We start from the raw sequence: 20336 nt of genomic DNA, 5'->3' as shown, positions 1-20336 counted from the left end.
GGAGTGGTGGTTATGAATTTTTCCTGTTGGGGAGTGGGGAGAGGTATACTGTTTATCCTTTTATTTCTTTCTCTTTGAATTAGATTTCCAAGTCTGGACTGGACAGTGGTCTCTGGGTTTGCTACTCCAATCTGGTATAACCTCTGGCTCCATGGCCAGCTACTGGCACCTACAGACCGGATGAAGCACACTGGAGACAGAAGTGGAGAAAGCCTCCAGCTAGGAGATCCTCAGAGTATAGCCCCCTGGCTGCTGGCTGTGTCCAGCCTTCCTCATGGAGAGGATGAACTGGCTAAGCAGACTGGCCTCCAGGGCCCCTGGGCACCGTGTACCTCAAGGGGCCAGTCTACAGACCCCAGTCATGGCTGACCCTGAGACCTGTCTCATGGTCTTCAAGAACCACTGGTCCCAGGTAGGAGACTATATGTAAGAGTACCTAGTCCACTGCCCATCTGAGCCATCCTAACTGTGTTCTCTGTTCTTGCCATTCCATTTAGTAACGTATCATCTTAGATTCTTTCTGCCTCCTGTCCCTGTTTTCCAGGTGGTGCGAATCCTGGAGAGGCAAGGCCAGCGGGTAGCTCCTGGAGGTGCAGATGATCTCAGTGCTGTGCGCAACCACACTTACCAAATGTTAACACTGCTGGCAGAAGATCGAGCAGTCTCTTCAGCCCCCACAGGCCCCGGGCCCCTGCTGGAGTTTGCTCTGCAAGAGGATCTGCTGACCCGTGTGTTGACCTGGCAGCTGCAATGGGATGAACTGGGGGATGGGGTTGAGGAACGGCGGGCCGAGCAATTGAAACTATTTGAGATGCTGGTGAGCGAAGCTCGCCAGCCTATGTTGAGGCATGGTCCAGTTCGTGAAGCTCTGCTCACCCTGCTGGATGCCTGTGGCCGCCCTGTGCCTAGTAGCCCAGCACTGGATGAAGGCCTGGTGCTGCTTCTCAGCCAGCTTTGTGTGTGTGTGGCCCGGGAACCTTCATTGCTTGAGTTCTTCATGCAGCCACCGCCTGAGCCTGGAGCTGCCCCGCGTCTTCTCCTCTTCTCTCGCCTTGTCCCTTTCGTCCATCGAGAGGGCACCCTGGGCCAGCAGGCCCGTGATGCCCTACTTCTGCTCATGGCTCTGTCAGCTGGGAGCCCAACTGTGGGCCGCTACATCGCGGATCACTCTTACTTCTGCCCGGTTAGCACCCCTAGGATGGGGGTGGGGATGGCATGTGAGCATTAGGTAGCACCTTTCTCTCCAGGAGATGTGGAAAGGCTAGGTGCTAGGGTCCTATCCTCCAGGAGGTAGCTCCCTGTGTTTGAAAGCAGTTCTCTGGAGTTGAAATGGGATGAGGCATGGGCCTAGATGGATAGGGCAAATTTTAAGGTTCTTTGTGAGCCAGTATTCCAGATGAGGTCCTGACAAATTGGGTAGCTAAATACCTACATTGGTAATAGCTCTTATGTCTCCTCTTAGGAAAACTCTGGACTACAGTGCCCTTTCTGATCTTTATATTGTCTGAGCCTTTGGTAACCTTCCCTAGGTGCTGGCCACAGGACTGAGCGCCCTGTACTCCTCACTGCCCCGAAAGATTGAGGTTCCAGGGGATGATTGGCACTGCCTGCGACGGGAAGACTGGTTAGGAGTGCCAGCCCTTGCACTATTCATGAGTTCCCTAGAGTTCTGCAATGCAGTCATTCAGGTAGGACTGGGGTTCCTAGGAGTTGTGGCCTTTGGTCATTCTGGTAAGATGGGGTGAGAGGGGTTATGTTCCCTATAGTTCTGCTTTGCAGGCATCATGAGGGTAGGATGCCTACCTGCATTATATCATTCTCCTCTTTTTCAGACAGTGGTTTCTTCATTCTCCATTTTCATCTCTCTCACACTGCTACAGGTGGCTCACCCTCTGGTGCAGAAGCAGCTTGTCGATTATATCCATAATGGATTCCTGGTGCCTGTTATGGGCCCTGCCTTGCACAAGGTGAGAGTCATAGGTGGCAGGCCATATCATGGGCTTGACTGCAGAGTTGTAACCTCAGCAAGGACCAGTGTGGAAGGAGTTGGAAGGGTACTCCTCCCCTTTTCCCTCTCTGCCCTTAGTTTTTCCTTAGGACCCTGGGAAAATGATTCAGTGTATATATAGGGAAGCTTCCTAAGTTTTCAAACTTTCCCACCCTTTGCCCAGACCTCTGTGGAGGAGATGATCGCCAGTACTGCCTATCTGGAACTTTTCCTACGGAGTATCTCAGAGCCTGCCTTGCTCCGTACCTTCCTGCGATTCCTGTTGTTACACCGGCATGACACACACACCATCCTCGACACCCTCGTTGCCCGTATTGGCAGCAACTCACGGGTATGGCTCTTACCTCTGTCCTGGCTTACCTGGGTGAGCCATCTCTCTCTGACCTTTATTCTTGGAGTGTGTTCCTTAGCTTCTTTGGTTTTTGTATTTAACAGTCACTTCAAAATTAGGTGGTACATTCTAGTATTAAACTTTTAGTCATTTTGAGTAAAGAAATTAATCTGCTCTCTTGGTTTTATAACAAATGAATCTAGAACAGTTACTTTAGTGGATGATTTTGTGTTTGCTCATCATGGCTGTAGGTTTTGACACTCTTCAATGCTTGTAATGTAGCATTGTCCTAAGGTTCTCTTCAGTTATTTATCACTTTGTAGTCTACTATAAGTGACTTGAGATCACTTTGGGTTTTATATCTTCATTGATAGAATCTAGCTGTTAATGGAATGTACCCTCTCTCTCCTTTGGATTTTATATATTTGAACTATAACTTGGGACACATATTTTTCCATTTGCCTACTTACATTTTTATTCAATGTTCACTGTGTGCCATACTGTTTGATGATGCTGGGGATATAATGATAGACATTGCTGGCTTCCTGGAGCTAGCTTTATGGAAAATATAGACAAAATACATTAGTAAAATAATTAAAAATAGTGGTCAGTGTTATGGAAAAAAAGGAAAGAGGATTAGAAAATAGGGTGGTCAAGGAAAACCTCTCTGAGGAGGTGACATTGAGCTGAGACATCAAGGTTGTGTGAATAAGTCTATTGAATAGCAAGTGAAGGAACAGGCTAGGTAGAAGGAGCAGTATTTTGAAAATAGCAAATCGTGTAAGAGCTTAATGTATTTTAAGAAATGAAAGATCAGTGTGTCTAGAGATGTAGTGAGCAAGGGAATGAAGGGAATGAGATAAAAGCTTAGAGGTAGCCCCATAATGCTTGGCCTTGTAGAGGTAATAAATCTGGATTTTAACCAGTAGAAATACATATAAAATGCAAGTAAATGATTTTCAAGCAATAATGACTTGAAGTCCTTCTAGAGGAAGAAAGCATTAGTTTAGCCATGAACTTTATGGCATTTATTTTGACTCTGACTATTTTTGCTTCCTTCCTTTATTAAAAATAGTTGAAGTTTCCTGGATTCTTGTGTTTAAAAGTTCTTTGATCATTAAGAGTTCTGGAAAACTTTTAGAATTAAGATAACCTATGGTATGGTTTCAGGTCAATGAGATTCCTTGATAGCTATGTTTTTTATAGGTGCACTTTCTGAAGAGCTAATTAGCATATATAATAAATATTCCATACTGACTGATTAGACCTGTGTTTCAGAATCTGTGGAGCGTTTTTTTATTTTGTTACTGGGGATGGAACCCAGTGGCATTCTACCTCTGATCTACACCCCCAGCCCTTTTCAGTTTTATTTCAAAACAGGGTATTGCTAAATTGCTGAGGGTCTTGCCAATAGACTGGCCTTGAGGCTGGAAGAGGCTGGCCTTGAACTTATGGTTCTCCTGACTCAGATTCAATGTATGCCAACACACCTGGTGTCTCTGGAGCTTTGAGAAAGACAACAGTGACAACAGATTCTATAGCTCAGATTTCTTGAATTATATCTTCAGGAGTGGGCCTAGGGCATGTATATCTTAAAAATATTCCAAAATATTTTTAAGATCATAATACATGCTTTGGGCTAAGATTTGTTGATATAAGTCAATAGGGAATGGATGGTAAAGGTTGAATTTTATAATAATATAAAAAAGTTTTCTAGTGGGTGTGATGGTGCACACTTGTAATCTCAGTACTTGGGAGGCTGAGACAGAGAGGATTGCAGGTTCATAGCTAGCCTCAGCTACTTAAACCCTCTTCAACTTAGTGAGACCCTGTTTCAAAATAAATAAAAAAAATAGGGCTGGGGGTATAGCTTGGAGGTAGAATGCCCCTGGGTTCAATCCCCAGCACCACCAAAAAAAAAAAAAAAAAAAAAGGTAGTTTTCTTATTATGTTGAAATTAAGCCATGGTCTTACTCTATTTGGCCTAATAGAATGTCCTATTTATGTTTACAAACAATTGATTTATTTCTTCAGGCTCATTTTCTCCCCCTGTGTTGGGCTCTGTCCACAGTTCCTTTCATCTTAATCTTATCTTAACTTCATTGATTATCCCTAATTTTCTTTTGTCCTTAACACTTATTTTTATTAGTTTCCCATTTGATCCCTGGTCTTAGGAGCTTTTTGTGTTCTTAGGGTGGTTCTTCTTGATTCCTAGTTCTTAGAGAAACCAGTTCTTTTCTGGTTACAAAGATGCCCATGTAAACATGTAAATTAAACATGTAGATACTTTCCAGTGTCTGGTCCTTTGAGCTTGATGTTGTTAGCCTGCTTTGTAACATATGTAGCCTGTCTTTTGTACTTTGAAGTCAATCAATGTGCCTGATTTTCTGTATTAGTTTCCTGTTGCTGTCATAATAAATTATCACAAACATAGTACCTTAAAACAAAATAAAATTATCTGATGGTTCTGGAGGACATATTTGGGTTGATGGTAGAATTAATTTTCTTGTAGTCATTAGATAGATCTCTGTTTTTTTGCTGGCTGCCCACTGAAGTCCAAATTTCTTGGCTCGTGACTACCTTTTTTTCATTTTCAAAGCCAACAGTGATGGACCAAATCCCTGTCACATTTCAAATTTCTGTCTTTGTAGACCCAGCTGGAAAAGATTTTCTGCTTTTAAGGACTCATGGTCTGATTGGACTCACATAAATAATGTGAGATAATCTCCCCATCTCAAATTCTACAATCTTAATCACATCTGCAAAATCCCTTCTGCTGTGTAAGGTAAAATATGTGCAGGTCCTGGATATCGGGATATGAACGTCTTTGAGGGACTACTTTTCTACCTGTAATACTGCTTTTCAGTGAGTCTGAATTTTCTATTGCTAGTGAAAGTGGTAATTTAGGATAAGCCTCTTGAATGTCTATTCTACCCAAAATGTGAACTGAGGTCTTTTTTTTTTAACTACTGTGTGGTGATTTTTAATTTTTCTGCCAATTAGACTATAGAGGTAGTACTCCAAGACTTATGTAATTGTCTTGAGGGAGTTCAAGGTGTCTGGTCTACTTGTCGTAAGAGAAGTATAAATAAAATGTGAGGATTCAGAGGAGTGAGGGAGAGCTTACATATGTCTGTTCTTTTTGCCTAGCCAGAAATGAACAAGCTTCCTTCCTTTTCTAGAACAGAAGTATTTTCCTTGCTCTGGACCCACCTACTTTTCCTCTTTCCTGTCAGCTGGCCTAGAGCTTTTTTTTAAAATCCTATCTTGAGATATACTAGGGTTGGACAAGTGACTCAGACTCCATGTTTACAGCTCCACCCACTTTTCAGTTGGTATTCTTCCAGGTTCCCTCTGGTTCCTTATTGGTAGACATTCAATAACTGTTGCTATAGTTCCTTCTGGCAGACATTCACTTAATTGTCATGTTGCTGATATTTCCTATTAGTCATTCATTCACTGGCAGTATTTCTTAGTGTCTCTTTTCTGGGATTTTCATTTAGGTATTGCTGAAGTCATTGTTGACAGGTATACATGGCCAAAGTTTGTAGAAAATTCATTGAGTCAAATACATGGTTCATTTCTATCTGTGATGAGTGAAGTCTTGCCAATAGAGATCATGTGATCATCTAGTTAATACATGAATAATTATAGTGTGTCAGGCCCTGTATAGGTGGTTGGGCCTGGGGGTGAAGTGAGGGGCTTCTCACTTGGTTAACAGTCTGGAAGGTAGAGAGCTCTTAGGGTAACTCTCTTTTCTTTCCTCCCAGCTCTGCATGGTCTCTCTGAGTCTCTTCAGGACCCTCCTGAACCTCAGCTGTGAGGATGTCCTGCTGCAACTGGTCCTCAGGTACCTGTGGGGGCAGGGTTGAGGGATGGCTGAACCTTAGGGCATTGGGCATTGCTGAGGTGATGGGATATATTGGGGTTGCTCATGAGTATCCTCTTGGAGACTGGCTTAGCTGTTTAGTTCCATTGGCCTGTTCTCTCAGGTGCTGTTTTCCCTTCTTGATTTACCCTGTGTTTTCTTTCTCTATTTTTCATAGGTATCTTGTCCCGTGTAACCATGTGATGCTGAGCCAGAAGCCAGCTGTACGTGATGTGGATCTTTATGGGCGAGCTGCTGACAAGTTCCTCTCCCTAATCCCACGATGCTGTCGGCACCATGCCCCCAGCCCACCTCGTCCAGAGCATGCCTCGTGGGCACGAGGTGGGCCTAGCAGAGAGGCAGGGCGAAGGGAGGAGGACATCACGGGTATGGCCTGGGTTCTGGGGGAGGCTAGCTAGGAGGTGGGATTAAGGAGAGGGGAGGGAGGTTCTTCGAGTGTCTTTCCTTCTTTGGGGAGTTGATGAGGAGTCTTGCAGAAAGAGAATCCTTGACCTCACCAGGGACATTTAGGGTTGACTTTTGTGCTGCGCGGCAGTTTCTTCACTCCAGTCTTGTGCTCTTCCTGTTTCATTTTTTGATGGTGGTAGCGGTGCGAGACGGGTGGTAAGTGAGGAGAAGGTTGATCTGGAGGTTGGAGAATCAGCTGTCTAAATGGATTCTCTGTTTCTGTTCCTCACTGCCTTCTTTATTAGTCCCCCTAGGTATCTATCTTTCTCTTTGAACCTCTGCTTCCTTGATTCCTCTTATGTTTTTCCCCCTCTGAAGGCCCTGGAAGCCCAAGTGTTGATTCCTCATCTGTGGTGACAGTGCCTCGGCCCTCTACACCATCTCGTCTGGCTTTCTTCCTTCGACAGCAGAGCCTGGGTGGCTCTGAGTCCCCAGGCCCGACCCCTCGCTCACCAGGGCTTCCTGCATCCCCAGCCTCCAGCCCAGGCCGACGGCCCAGCCCAGCAGAGGATCCTGGTGAGCTGGAAGACAATTACCTGGAGTATCTGCGTGAGGCACGCCGTGGTGTGGACCGTTGTGTCCGAGCCTGCCGTACCTGGTCTGCCCCCTATGATGGCGAGCGGCCCCCTCCTGAGCCTAATCCTCTTGTGTCCCGGACTAAGAAACGCAGCCTACTGCCTGAGGAGGACAGGGACAATGTGGGAGAAGGGGAAGAGGAAGAGCTGGGGGGCCGGGGGCTGACTGGGGGTGTAGGGGATGGCTCTGGCCACCTGCCACCTCCCCAGTTCAATGGGGTACCAGGACTATGGCCTGAGGGTGCCAAGAAGGTTCGTCTGGTGCCACATCTGGTGCCACAGGAGGGAGCTGGGGAACTGTTAGAGGGCACCTCTGAGGGCATGGCAGGACTAGAGAGCTTTGGCCAAGAGCTTCGGGAGCTGGAGGTGGCATTGAGCAATGGTGGAGCTGGCCCAGAGCCACCCCTAGAGCCTCCATTACCTCTTGAGGAGGAGGAGGCCTACGAGAGCTTCTCCAGTCCCCCTGAACCCCCTGGCCCCTTCCTCAGCAGCCCTTTGCGGACTCTCAACCAGCTGCCAAGCCAGCCCTTCACTGGTAAGCTACTTAACCTAGGCCTTCTCCTTTGTGTACTCTGCATGCTCTCAACGTGTTTGTGCTGGTTTCTGAGACTTCTTGGCTATGCCATTTCTGTATATTTGCCTACCTACCCCTTATCCATTTGGCTTGGGTCCCTTCCAGATACATATCATGTCATACTTGTGTCCTCATACTTGTCTGTATGTCTTCCATGCTTGTGCTGGTTTGAGTACTGACATATGTTTGAGCCTGTATGTCTGTCCTAGGTGCATGTCCCTCCTCTTCCCCTATTCTGGCCATTTTCTGGGATTTGTAATTAGGGTGTTTTATGTTTGGTGTTTTCTGGTGAGTGATAACACAAACTGTAATCTGAACCACATGAAGCTGTATTTTCTGTCCTGTGTGAGAGGCACCTGTAAACCTCTATTCCGTGTCATTTCTGCCAGTGTATCTGTCTGGGTGTTGAGTCTTCTGTCAGCAATTCTATGGCCCAGGGTTAGTTCTTCGGCTGTTTTCTCTTACTCAGATTTCCTTTCTGCCTTTTCAAAGAAGGGCTCAATTCAAGTTTCTTCTGCAAACTGCTCTTGTACCTTTTTGGTTGCCCCGATTTCCTAATAAAATTGCCTTAGAGAGTTGTGATTAATAGTAAGGACAGAAGCAGAAAGTGTAAAATACTTCTTTGATGGCAAATGATAAAGCATGGCCCAACCTCCCAAATGAGTCCTTTTGGATGACCCTGGAGTTAGACCTGACCTGCATAGTTAGGCTGACTCCTTTTTAAGAGCTAGCCTAGCCCTCATCTGGCTCTAATCCTTACTCCATACCCATGCCAGGAAAAATAAACATCTCTGTTCAGAAGTAGTTTAGTGGTTAAAACTAAGACCACAAACATACATCTTAACTATTCCATTGATGTGTGTAAGTCACTATAATACCAGCACATTATGAGACCTCAGCAAGTAGTAGCTTTTCACTAGGATTATCTTCTCTGGGAGCATAGCAGATTTAGTTGACCAAGGCAACCATACGTCTTACAGTTTTAGTCAAGTTGTTATGCCCTCATCAGTTTTTGTCCAAACTGGGCCTGTGGTATGCTGACTATCCTGCTTATATAGCACTGGGCTTCTGCGGTGCAATCAACTCCCTATTCTTAGGTACTACAGAAAATATTTTTCCATGTATTTAGCTTCTACTCTGCTCCTTCATGCTCAGTATGACTAGGAGCTGGTGTGTAGGTTTTACCATAGCCTTTAAGTGTTAACAAAAGCTTCTGTACTTTTTCTTTGTATACTCATCTGAGGATTTTAGATTTTCTTTTACAAGAAATTCCCAGGAAATGAGAGGAATAGAAGGATAAAGTTATAGATTGTGTATAGGACCCTGTTTAAGTTAGAGTTGTTTTTGAGCTTAGGCTAGTTGTGGGCACCTGGAGCAGATGATGTTCTAAGATCTTTTTCAGAACTCACCTCCTCTTGCCCTTTATCATTCTTCTATCTCAAGTTCTAGCACAGTTTTTAGATGTACACCCTTTTCTCCAAAAATCCTTGATCAGAAAGACTGATGATTCTAGAGTCCTGGTGTTGGTGATATGTTTTAGTTGAGGCCGTTTCTCTCATAGATGATGCTAATTCTATATTTTGTCTTCTCTCCCACCAGTCTGTCCTTAATCTGTTTACTTTGCCCTTGAACTAAGATATTTATTTTTTATTTCTTTACTATAGAGTCTATTCTACCTTCTTGGTTCCTAGCTTCTGAAAGAGCTGATTTCTTCCCTGGTCCCCCAAAGATTTTTCTGCTGACTTTAAAATATAGTTCCTTTTTTGTTTTTGCTATACTTTCTTCATACTTTCTTATCCGGTTTAGTCTTATTCTGTCTTATGTGGAGCCCGATTCTACATTTTGGTCCTGATCACTTTCTGTGTCTGTCCATTCTTCTGTTGTTCCTCTTAGGTAAAGCTTTTTAAAAATTGAAAAATACTATGTGACTTATGGTTATACTTAACACATAAAATTTACCAAAGCTTAGACTTAACACTTTTACACTGATATCTCTTTGTTTCTCTTAGTCATCTCATTAGGTATATCTTATTTTATCATTTAGAAAACTAAAGTGTGGAGAGTTTTATTTATCCAGTAACATAATTAGTAAAGGGTAGAGCTGAAGTCTGAAATGAAATCTTTGTGATTCCAGAGCTTAAGATCTGGTGCTTCCGCTTTAGTGTGTATAAAGCTGGCATCTGGACTCCTGTGGTCCATGTGGAGTCCATCTCCTTTTCTTCAGAATAGGTGGTCACAGGATATGTAAACCTACCCAGAAATGGGTGTACAAATAGTTTTCCTCTGGTGGGGGTCTCTTTTTTGGGGAAGGAATGTGTGCATTATGCATTGTGTTCAGGCCTTGTATCCTTGTGCCCACCCCCTTCCCCAGGCCCCTTCATGGCTGTGCTCTTTGCCAAACTCGAGAACATGCTGCAGAACTCCGTCTATGTCAACTTCCTGCTGACGGGGCTGGTGGCCCAGCTGGCCTGTCACCCCCAGCCCCTGCTCCGCTCTTTCCTGCTCAACACCAACATGGTCTTCCAGCCCAGTGTCAAGTCCTTGCTGCAGGTGTGCGATGCATGCATGCATGGGTGCGTCTAGGCTCCATGGTGGGCCAGGTCTGCAGCTGGAGTGACCCTGGGTGGGCTGGGAACAGGCCCAATGGGACTAGAAAGGACTGTGTCAGTCTAGAGCCTTCAGAAATGTCTTAAAGTTGTGCTTCATAGGTGCTGGGCTCTGTGAAGAATAAGATTGAGAGCTTTGCGGCCTCCCAGGAGGACTTCCCAGCACTGCTATCCAAAGCCAAGAAGTACCTCATTGCCCGTGGCAAGTTGGACTGGGCTGAAGGTCCTACAGCAGGACCTGCCCCTCGCCGTTCCGATCCCCTAGGTGAGGCCTATCCTGCTACCCCTCTTTCTACCCTTCCTAGAAAGCCCATTAGCCCATTAAAGGTGAGAACTTGTACTAGCAACTGAAGAGTTGTAGAAAATTGAGTTGTTAATTTTTGCCCCCAGGCTTTGGGTCAGAGGCTAGAATGTGGATCTATCAATTAAGAGCACAGTCATCACTACCAGCAAAAATGCTTTAGCATTTGGGGATAAAGAGATGGTCTGCACTCTTTTGAGCAAGAGGACAGAGCAGTCTCTATGTTGAGATATTATAAGAACTTAGTAAAGGACATTTGACATAGGCCTTGGGAATGGGTAGGACTTAGTCAAAAGAGTAGAAGGTCTTCTTTTTTCCAGAAGACATCCTGAACTATTTAGTTAGAGCAGGAGATTTAAAAGGTAGTTGAATAGTTGGTGGTAAGAAGGAAAAGATTTGGCCAGAACAAAAAGTTCTCAGAGTGGAAGTTGGGTTAGTTAGAAGTTGTGTTCTTTTAGGCAGAGAAAAATCACTGAAGATTCTTAAGTATGGAAGTGGAGAGATGAGTGAGTTAGTCGAAGCATCTTGAAGCTAGGGCAAGGGGAGTTAGGAAGAAGAGTCAAGTGATTTCTGTCAAGGCATATGTGACTTGTGGGGCTTGAATTAGAATAGAAATGGTAGAAATGGGAAGGATGTATTGGCAGAATTTGGAAGGTGGTTATGGGAATAAGAACAAAGGAATAAATAAGACCATGAAATTTTAAATCTAGATTTTTTTCATTTTACAAGTATCTGAGCACTTGCTGTGTGTGTTGGTCACTGTTTATGGTACAGGAAATTCAGGGCAATACAAGGTGTGATTTTTGCCATCCCAGAGCATACACTCTGGAGAATGACTAGAGGAATATAATAACAGAGGGAGCAAGGGCCCGAAGGTGATACACTATAAAATGTAATCTAGAGTACTAGAGTTCTAGTAATCTAGAAAAGGATTAACTTTGAACTTGAAAAGGTTTTTGTTTTTCCACCTTTGAGGCATATGAGGAGAAATGATATGTACCAATGGAATTGTGCAGTGTGGAGGGAGATGTCAGGGATTTCATGTCATCCTTTTTTTGCCAGAGAAGGCAAATTGATGTGTTGAGAGCTAAGATGAGAGCAGAGATGAAGTGGAGGCTTGAGAAAGGTGTATGGGCTAGGGTGAGTGTAGCACAGGGGTTATTGCTTATTACTGAAGAGTGTTCTTGCTCAGCTCTGTAAACTCTGTTGAAGTTCTTTAGCATGATTTCCTAATGGTCTAGTACTGTGACTGTTTTTGCTTCTATAGTTATAGCACTGAGGTCACTGGAGGGGCCAGGGATACAAAGGTACATAAGGCACAGTCTAAGCTCTTTAAGTTTATAGATTAGTTCATGAGGTAGAAAGACATCAAAATAAATTATTAAAGTAATTCAGATAAGGGCAGTAAAATAGAAAGTCAGTGGAGAGCAAATCAGAGAAGATTTCTCAAAGGTGGAGAAAGTTAAAGGAGAGGGAGCTATAGATGCTTGTCAAGTGCTTGTTAAGTTCCAAGAAAGATAGTGTGGATGCAAAAGGAAGGTGGGGTGGGGAGGGTTTGAGAGGAATTTGGAATATGAGCCTAGTTGCCAAGTTGAATAGATCTGTATGGTATCTCTGTAGATGACATTAGGGAATGGAAACTTATGATTTAGAGGCTAAGTCTAGATAAGTGGTCACGGGTCCAGACCCAGAAATCTGCCATAAAATTAGAGAAGACAATGTTTCAAATGACTCATGGCTGGCATGAGGTTGTTTGGCTACAACCAGTGAGAAAGAGGTTTTGGTGTATATAGGAAAGGGATTGGTGAATGCTGGAGGATGGCATAGGAAAACAGCTTAGTGGGATAGTGAAGTGTGACAAATAAAATAGTTTCTGAACTTTGACTGCACATACAGCCTCTGTGAGTTTGTAAGGAGTGGAGGATGTGGGTCAGGTGCTATAGCTCGGCCAGGGAAGGTGGAAACAGTTGACTCTAGTTCTGCAGGGTGAGGAGAAGCATGAAGCAAGGACATGTTATGGGCATGTTATGGTCTGAGATGAACTATCTTGGTGGTTGTAGAGTAGTTACTGGAAAGAGAGGAAGTGAGGTGGCACGGAGAAGGAAGGACTTGTGGCGGGGAATGAAGTGGCTCAGTGGTTGGTTAAGACTGAGGATGATGGCTGGCTGGATGGGAGGCAGGATAGAGGGGGAAAGGTATGGCAGGCGGCATTTCTCAAGTACTGAGTCATCTTCAGGGATGGGACAGGAAATGGAAGCTGAGCTTTATTTCTGCTCCATCTTGTCCTTCCATGGTTATAGAACCCTACTGGAGAAGTCCTGGGGAGGTGGGGAATTCCTCTCTCCCAGGCTTCCTGATCCTGGCACCCTTTTGATACCCCTGTTTATTCCCAGTGAAGAGCCGGAGGCCATCCTTGGGGGAGTTACTTCTGCGGCATGCACACAGTCCAACCAGGTCACGGCAGACGGCGCAGGTCCTTCAGCCTGGGCGAGAAGGAGCAGGACTTGGCCTAGGTGGGGCTTCTCCTGGGGCTTCAACTCCAGTTCTACTCCCCGAGCGCCAAGGTGAGGCTCTGCGAGTCAAGAATGCTGTCTACTGTGCAGTCATTTTCCCTGAATTTCTCAAGGAGTTGGCTGCCATCTCCCAGGCCCATGCTGTCACCTCGCCTTTCTTGTTGGATACTTCAGAGGAGGGATCTGGCCCTCTCATCTCAGGCTTTGGGCCCCTCAATCCTTAATTTTCTTCCACGGACAATCAGAGCCATTGGTGGCCTGGGTTGAGGCCAGGGCACAGGCTCCTTTTTATGTTTTGGAGGCAGTGGCAAAAGGACTTTTTAATTTATTTCAAATGAATGTTTTATGGAGAACTTGTTGCAATATGTATAAAAGGGAAATCTCTATTCTGTGCTCATTCTTTTCCCCACCCTTTATCAATGGGGCTGGAGCCCCAAAACGGTTGCACAAATATGGGGAGGTCATCAGGGATATTTTCTCCGGTGAGGACACTGGTGCCAGGTTTCAAGATATTTCTTATATGCCCTTAGATGATGATAGGACTCGAAGCCTAGGGGAAAAAGTGGGGACCCTCTCCCTTATCTGTACCCGTAGAAGAATGAAGAAGCAGCATGGGCCCAGGATGGTTTGGGGGAGCAGCAGCTGATGTTTATTAGGGACCAATATCCCTTGCCCAGATCTTGGGGGCCTTGCCCCCTCGATCTCTCTCCTCAGCTTCAATCGTCGCTGTCGAACTCCGAGGACAGACCCTGCAGCAGGGGCAGGGACATGGAGTGCCGGTCGGGGTCCCCGGGGCCCCCACCCTGGGCTCCTGGTGGGGGGCTCCGGGGGCTGAAGAGCCAGTTCTCTGCCAGGGTTGGGATAGTCACAGCTTGACTCATGCCCTGGTCTTACTGCCTCCCTGTTCCCTCCCTCAGTGCTCTGTGCTACCCCCACCCCGCACCAGGGCCATGCTTCCAGCATCCTCCCTGGCTCTCTCTCTGTCCCCTTCACCAGGGTCCTGTGCACACACTTCCCATGCCCTCTCCCTCCTCCACTCTGTCCCTCCCACTCTCCCATCTTCACACCCCTAGCAGTACCTGACAGCATCTGGGGACCCCTTCGGAAGGGATTTCGGCCTTTGTAGGAGAATCTGGTGGGTCTTCCCTCTGGCCCTTCCTGGGGAGGTGGTGTAGGTGGGGCTGGGCCAGGTAGGGGGACATCAGCAGCTTCAGGGATATCAGGTGCTGATGTGGGGGTCAGAGTTGGCACCATGCTGAGGTTAGGTCTGATCCAGTTGGCGCCATGAGGCAGTGGGTCTTTGGTCAGAGGCTTCTGTGGTCCGAGGACACCCTTGGGCTGCAGTGAAAACTTGAGGCAGGAGAAGGCAACAGGCAGTGACCGCTGTAACCGGAGCAGCTGGGGCTCCCGGGCTGTAGGCAACAGCCCCAGCTGTAGCCAGGAGCAGGAGAAGACCTGGTAGATGACATAGATGCTGCGGGTGCTTCGGAGCCAGGGAAGAGTCTGCTGTAGGCTCACCTGTCCTGGTGGCAGCAACAGGAAGGCAACCTTCTTACGCAGGCCACCCATATGTAGGCGGATCCGGCAGGGCTGCCCGTCCAACAGTCGCATCTCTTCATAGGCTATCTCTGCTTGGCCATTTGGTGAGTATTCCCGAGTGCAGTGGGAAAATGCACCCTCAGACTCTGCCTGTTCTAGGAGGTTTGGTAGTGGCCCCACTGGTTTTAGGGTCCTTCGGCTCTGCCGACCTGGCAAAGCCAGGCGAGTGTGGGCTGGGCGGGACTGTTTCACTAGCACTCCCAGTAGGTCATAGCAGGCTGCATCCGACAGAAAAGGTACTGCCACTACATTGGACCCAAAGCGCTCCTCGATGACCTGGAGGTGGCCAGTTTATAAGTCAGGGACTGAGTTAGGGTCAGAAGTTAAAATTGGTAGCCTTTTGTAGATTGACCTTCTACCATTCCCTGTTTAATTACATCTCTACAACATGCCTAGACTTATACTTTCTGCAGTTCCTTCCTATAGCAAAACCTTAAATGTTTGCCAGGCTGTGCTAGATTCTAGGATACTTGAATGAATGAAAACTTTATGCTTGGCCTAATAGAGCTCAGTTTAGTGGAAGAATCAAAATGTAATCAGCTAAGCACGGTATATTGGCAAAGTGTGCAGAAGATAAGTGATCTAACTACCTTTGTCTTTGATAAAAATGAAGATCAAAGATTTCTGGGTGGTAATACTTGTGTGTTGAAGGAATTAACCAAGTAGGAAAAATCCAGGCAAAGGGAGCAGCCAGTGAAAAAAGCCCCTGAACTTTCAAACCAGGAGGGGTACATTTAGGAGCACACAATAACATATTATTTACATGTAAGGTATGAAGAGGGGAAGACACATAGGAGCTAGATTATGAAAGGCCTTGTATGTATCCCTTTCGTAAATAATTGGAATTTTATCCCGAGAGTAAAGGGAAGCCACCTGAAGGGCTCTGGATAGGAGGGACGGGACCAAAAAGGTGTTTTAGAAAGCTGGTTTTCAATAGGAAGGCATAACGTGTGTGTGTGTGGGGGGGGGCAGGCAGATGGCATTTAAGAATATTGTACTCCAGGCAATATGTGATGAATCCCTGAATGAAAATAATAGGGAGGAGATATCAGAGATATTTGAGCTATAGAATTAGTATAACTTTGTCACTTAAGGGATGTGGGAAGAATAATTCTTAAGAATCATTCCCAGGTGGTTCCATAGGTAATGTCATTAGTTAAGAATGGGTACACAAAAATAGGTTTGTAATGTCCATTCTTTGTAAATGATGTCAGTTACGTCTTACTATATACTTTCCATCCTAGCTTAAGGGATAGTTTTTTTAGGGAATTCATGGCCTCATCTTTGTAATGTTAGTTTCATATGCTTTTAGGTGTCCCAGTTCCTCTGGGTTTTTTTCTTTCTTGGTTTTCTTTTGGGCTTGGCAACCCAGTGTTGGAAAGTATTTCATGACCAACTGGAACCTTGTAAGATGCTCTCCTGTAATTTTACTTAGGCATTATGGTCTCTATTCATTCAAAGTTTCATTGGCTGAGACTTCTGGCACTCTGTTCTGCTAGTGAGCAAGGGCGTACAAAAGTCCCTCTTTTGAGCCTCTTTCATATTTGATCCCAATGCTTAAAGTTTTATTGCTATACTCTACTTCTACCCTGAGCCCCTAAATCTCAATCTCTGTGTTCCTTACTCATGATATTACCCACTTTCCTGGCATTGTGGTAGAATTCATTCTGGTTCCTAAAGCTGGTTCTGTATTTTTACAGAATAAAGCTGTTTTGGAAGTACTGCCCCTAGAATTAAAAGGAGGGTATCTAAGTGATGGAGTTGAGTCTACACTTTGGACAAGTGAAGTAGAGTGAAGACTATGTCTTGTCATTTGGCTAAGGATATAACTGGTGCTCTTTTTTGTTTTACAGAGAAGAATTTCCCATCTTTCCTTCTCCTTTGCTTCAGGGAAACCTGTAGTGTCTTTTTTTTTTTTTTTTTTTGGGTGGAGACATCAGGCAAAAGAACCAGGGCTCTGAGAAAGGCCAGTTTGGTTTCCAGGGGTGAGAGCAGAGCACTGGGGTGATGGCATTCTGGGGTGAATACTTTGCCCTGTGACAATGTTAATGTAGCCACCAAGCATAACCTCAAGATCCCACCCTAGCTGCTCCTTTGGTGTCTAGGATCCTGAACAAATAAGACTAATAATGGGAGTATCTCCAGGAATGGTCCCCTTAATAGATGGGTGTTATTTAAAATGCCTGGTGCTTATTGTCCAAGTTTTTGCTAAAAGTGTTAGTTTCTGGTGTAGTGGGAGACTCTTTCCCAGCATGTAGGCATTAATTTGCTATGGAGGCTTATTAGGCCCTCCTTATGCTTGAGGGCTCCACTGGCTATCCTAAGATATGAAAACTAAAGAGGTCAGTTGGTCAGTCCTTTGGTAGGGTGACCATGTTCTTGGCAGCATCGCCATTTGCTCTACCAAAATTCTACTTCTGTGTAGAAGTTCTACAGACCTTGGGGGACTGTAAATTTAGTTTTCCCAGGGGCGGCCCAGGAGAGTGATGGTGGAAGATTGTTCTAGATATACCTGGGTTGTTTGGAATTCGGAATGGGGAGCTCTTGAGCACATTCTGTTTAGCCAAATGTTTTTATAAAATACCCAGTAAATTGTCAGTAGTTTTGTGAACAGGAAACCAGGTCACTCTAAAGGACCCTACTTCTTGAATTTGCCACATTCCATTAGTGATTTATCCTGCATATTTCTACCTGGATTTTCCATTTAAATAATATAGCGAGGTGTATGTTTTAAAATTTGTTTGTTTTAATGCTCAGAGATGCTATTGCTTTCTAACAGTGGAAGACACCATTTGCTTTCACCTTGATGCTAATTAGTCTAGTCCAGATCCAATCTTCTGCCCTGCTGAAGCCAGTTACTCTACTACTAGGGAAGACCTTGGCTCTCCTGTTTCATCTTCTCTGGCCCTTATGAGCAGTTGTCCAGGGAATGGGAGCTACATGCCACTTAGGCTTTTTTGAGTCTGATAGATACTGCTTTAAGATGGTTATTTTAGTTTGGTGGCCTACCTTCTATGAAGCTTTTAAATACATGTTCCCTCAAATCACAAAGCTAGAACCTGCTCCCTAAATTCTCTAATATGAGAGATTTGTGGTCTTTAAGCAGCTGATAAGTAGTTTGGTGGACTTGTTGGACACTTGTACCACAGATGTAGCTAAGATCTCTATGCTCCTAGAAATTTCTATTTGGCTCAAACCTAAACTTGTCATTCTGTGGGAATTAAGGTGGAAAGACTATCCGGGGGTGGGGGGGTCTGAAGGTAAAGTCCAGATCCTGTAGGAAGTTTAAGGGGTCTTTTATGATCAGCCCCTGTGCCTCTTTGGCCTGATTTTCACCATTACTCCTTTGCTCTAGAAGACTATTTTTTCCTCTCCTGATTTTTACATATACTCTGCTTTTAATGAATATGCTGTTCACTTACCCATGCACCTGCTTTTTAACTCATTCAGGTGTTTATTATGTATATTTTATGTGCCAGCATTTCCTCTTGTGAAAAACTCTTTCTTTCTTAGCTAAAATAACCCTGTTTATTACTTACTGCTTTTTTTCTCGGCTCTCAAAGCTTCCTATACATTTTTTTAAGGAACCTTTCTATTCTTGCAGTTAAGATAAATGGGACAGTTTGTGCAAAGCACTTTACCACAGAGCCTGACACATAAACAAGCTCTGAGTAAGTGTTAATTACTGCTCTCTTAGACTTCTCACCCTTTCCTGCTCACAAGTGCCTCGACCCATCCAGGCCATACTTTATCACTTCCTTTTTAGCCTACTTAGAGTTTACCCACCTTATCCTTGATGAGGGTCCAGGTGGCATCAGCTTCATCCAGTGTTAACAGTTGGGGGGTACTAACCAACATGGTGGGATATGGGAAGGATTGGGCAGGGCAGTGGCTGCTGCAGGAACCCCAGTCTGCCCATGGAGGCGGGGCTCCTGGCCTTGGGCTCTGACCTGGTGCAGCATGAGGTCATAGAGGCACTCCTAGGTGATGGAGTCTTGGGTAAGGAGAGGACAGTTATTTCCCTAGCCTCACTACAGCCTGTGGTTTATACTCTTGAGTCATCTATCCATCCTCCTGCTTCAGGGGAGGAAAATGCAGGTATATGTTAGGGTGTGTTTAGTTCTTGATCTGAGTTTTTTAAGGAGACAGGATCAGGCCTATGTTCCTTTTAGAAACTGTCTAGTTAGTTGAAGATGACTTATTTTTGAGGGTGGATTGGGCTCTAACAGATCTGGAAGTATAGATCAGGATTTAATCCTGAGAACCAAACAGTGGTTCTCAACCTTGGTACACTATAGAATTACTGGGGGACTTTAAATTTTACCGATGCCTGCCTTCTACTTCTAGAGATTCTGATTTAATTGGTCTGTAGTGTGCTTGGGCATCATGACTTCTAAAAGCTTCTCAGGCAATTTGAGCGTACAACCTAGATTGAAACCCATTATTAATGGGTGCGTTGTAAGTGCAATGGAAAGCAGGCATGTGTGTAGGAGGGTGTCATGCTGAGCAGTGACAATGTAGAGGGTAAGACTAATTGGGACAACGTTGCCTTAGTAACTGGAGAGAATTTTCTGGACATAAGAATTACCCAGGTAAAATTGAGGAATTTTTTCCATGTTCTTCTCCCCATTTTAGGCTGATTTGTATTTAGTAGCTTCTCTCCCACTCCATTCTAATCTATTATCTTACCTGTGTCTTTGCCCATAGAGCTCAACCTAGTGCTGTGCTGCAGGAAAGTAAACTTTTCTCATACCTCTTTTCCATACTGCACCTTATCTGTCCCAGGTGTGTTTTCTCTGAGTCTCTCTGTCAAGTTCCTTTGTGACCAGGAAGACCTCTTGTGTTAGGGAGTATCCTCTCCTAGCTTGATCCAAAGTGTTGAGCTGTGCCACAAAGTTGGCTATTATCTGATCTGGCTGAGTGATAAGACTGTTGGGGGGCACAGAGAAGGGTTGTATACAGTGGTGGGAAAGAATTTTGTCAAAAATTCCTTAAAGGAGACGTAACTTGCTGTGCATGGTGGTTCATGACTGTAATCCTGGTGCTTGGAAAGATGAGACAGGAGGTTTGCAGGTTTACAACCAGCCTCAGCTACTTGTCGAGGCTCTCAGCATTGTAGAAGGTCTTGTTTTCAAGTAAAAAATAAAATAGGGCTGGGGTTATAGTTTGAAGGTAGAATGCCCCAGGGTTCAATCCTCAACATCAAAAAAAAAAAAAAAAAAAAAAAAAAAAAAAGGAGGGGGATGTAACTGGCTTGAGGGAGACAGGCCTTAGTTTATACAGTGCTCCAAAGGCTCAATTCATGGGTTCTGGGTCTTTCAGCAAGCATGACAATGGGCTTGGTTCTGCTTTTTTTTCTTTTCTTTTTTTTTTTTTTTTTTGTGGTGTTGGGGATTGAACCCACGGGCATTCTATCTCTGAGCTACATGTCTGGCTCAACTTTTTTATTCTTTATTTTGAGGCATGGTCTCACTAAGTTGCAGAGGGCCTTGG

General features: G+C 44.9%; 2 protein-coding genes across 4 annotated transcripts; one reads left to right on the top strand and one right to left on the bottom strand.

Moving 5' to 3' along the window:
- Positions 1-274: 274 nt before the first annotated feature.
- Positions 275-13468, top strand: FHIP1B (FHF complex subunit HOOK interacting protein 1B; the record flags this gene model as incomplete). 3 transcript variants are annotated; one of them, XM_080701813.1, is made up of 11 exons in its annotated part: positions 275-412; positions 545-1183; positions 1530-1688; positions 1881-1967; positions 2172-2339; positions 6110-6189; positions 6386-6549; positions 6994-7785; positions 10196-10374; positions 10533-10695; positions 13125-13468. In XM_080701813.1, the coding sequence occupies 11 exons, from the start codon at positions 275-277 to the stop codon at positions 13466-13468; spliced, it is 2913 nt and encodes a 970-aa protein (XP_080557939.1). The 3 variants fall into 3 exon arrangements, with proteins under 3 accessions (XP_080557939.1, XP_080557940.1, XP_080557938.1); XM_080701814.1 differs by having other exon boundaries at positions 6386-6594; positions 6994-7191; XM_080701812.1 differs by having other exon boundaries at positions 6386-6594.
- Positions 13469-13960: 492 nt separating this feature from the next.
- LOC308267412 (uncharacterized protein C11orf42) lies at positions 13961-18701 on the bottom strand (the record flags this gene model as incomplete). Its single annotated transcript, XM_080702096.1, has 3 exons — positions 13961-14091; positions 14324-15119; positions 18630-18701. 3 exons carry the CDS (start codon positions 18699-18701, stop codon positions 13961-13963), a joined length of 999 nt encoding a protein of 332 aa, XP_080558222.1.
- Positions 18702-20336: the final 1635 nt, after the last annotated feature.

This window comes from Muscardinus avellanarius (assembly GCF_963383645.1).
Source record: "Muscardinus avellanarius genome assembly, chromosome: 1".
NCBI classification, from domain to species: domain Eukaryota; kingdom Metazoa; phylum Chordata; class Mammalia; order Rodentia; family Gliridae; genus Muscardinus; species Muscardinus avellanarius.
Note: the sequence above shows the minus strand (reverse complement) of the source record. Positions and strands in the feature narration are given on the sequence as shown.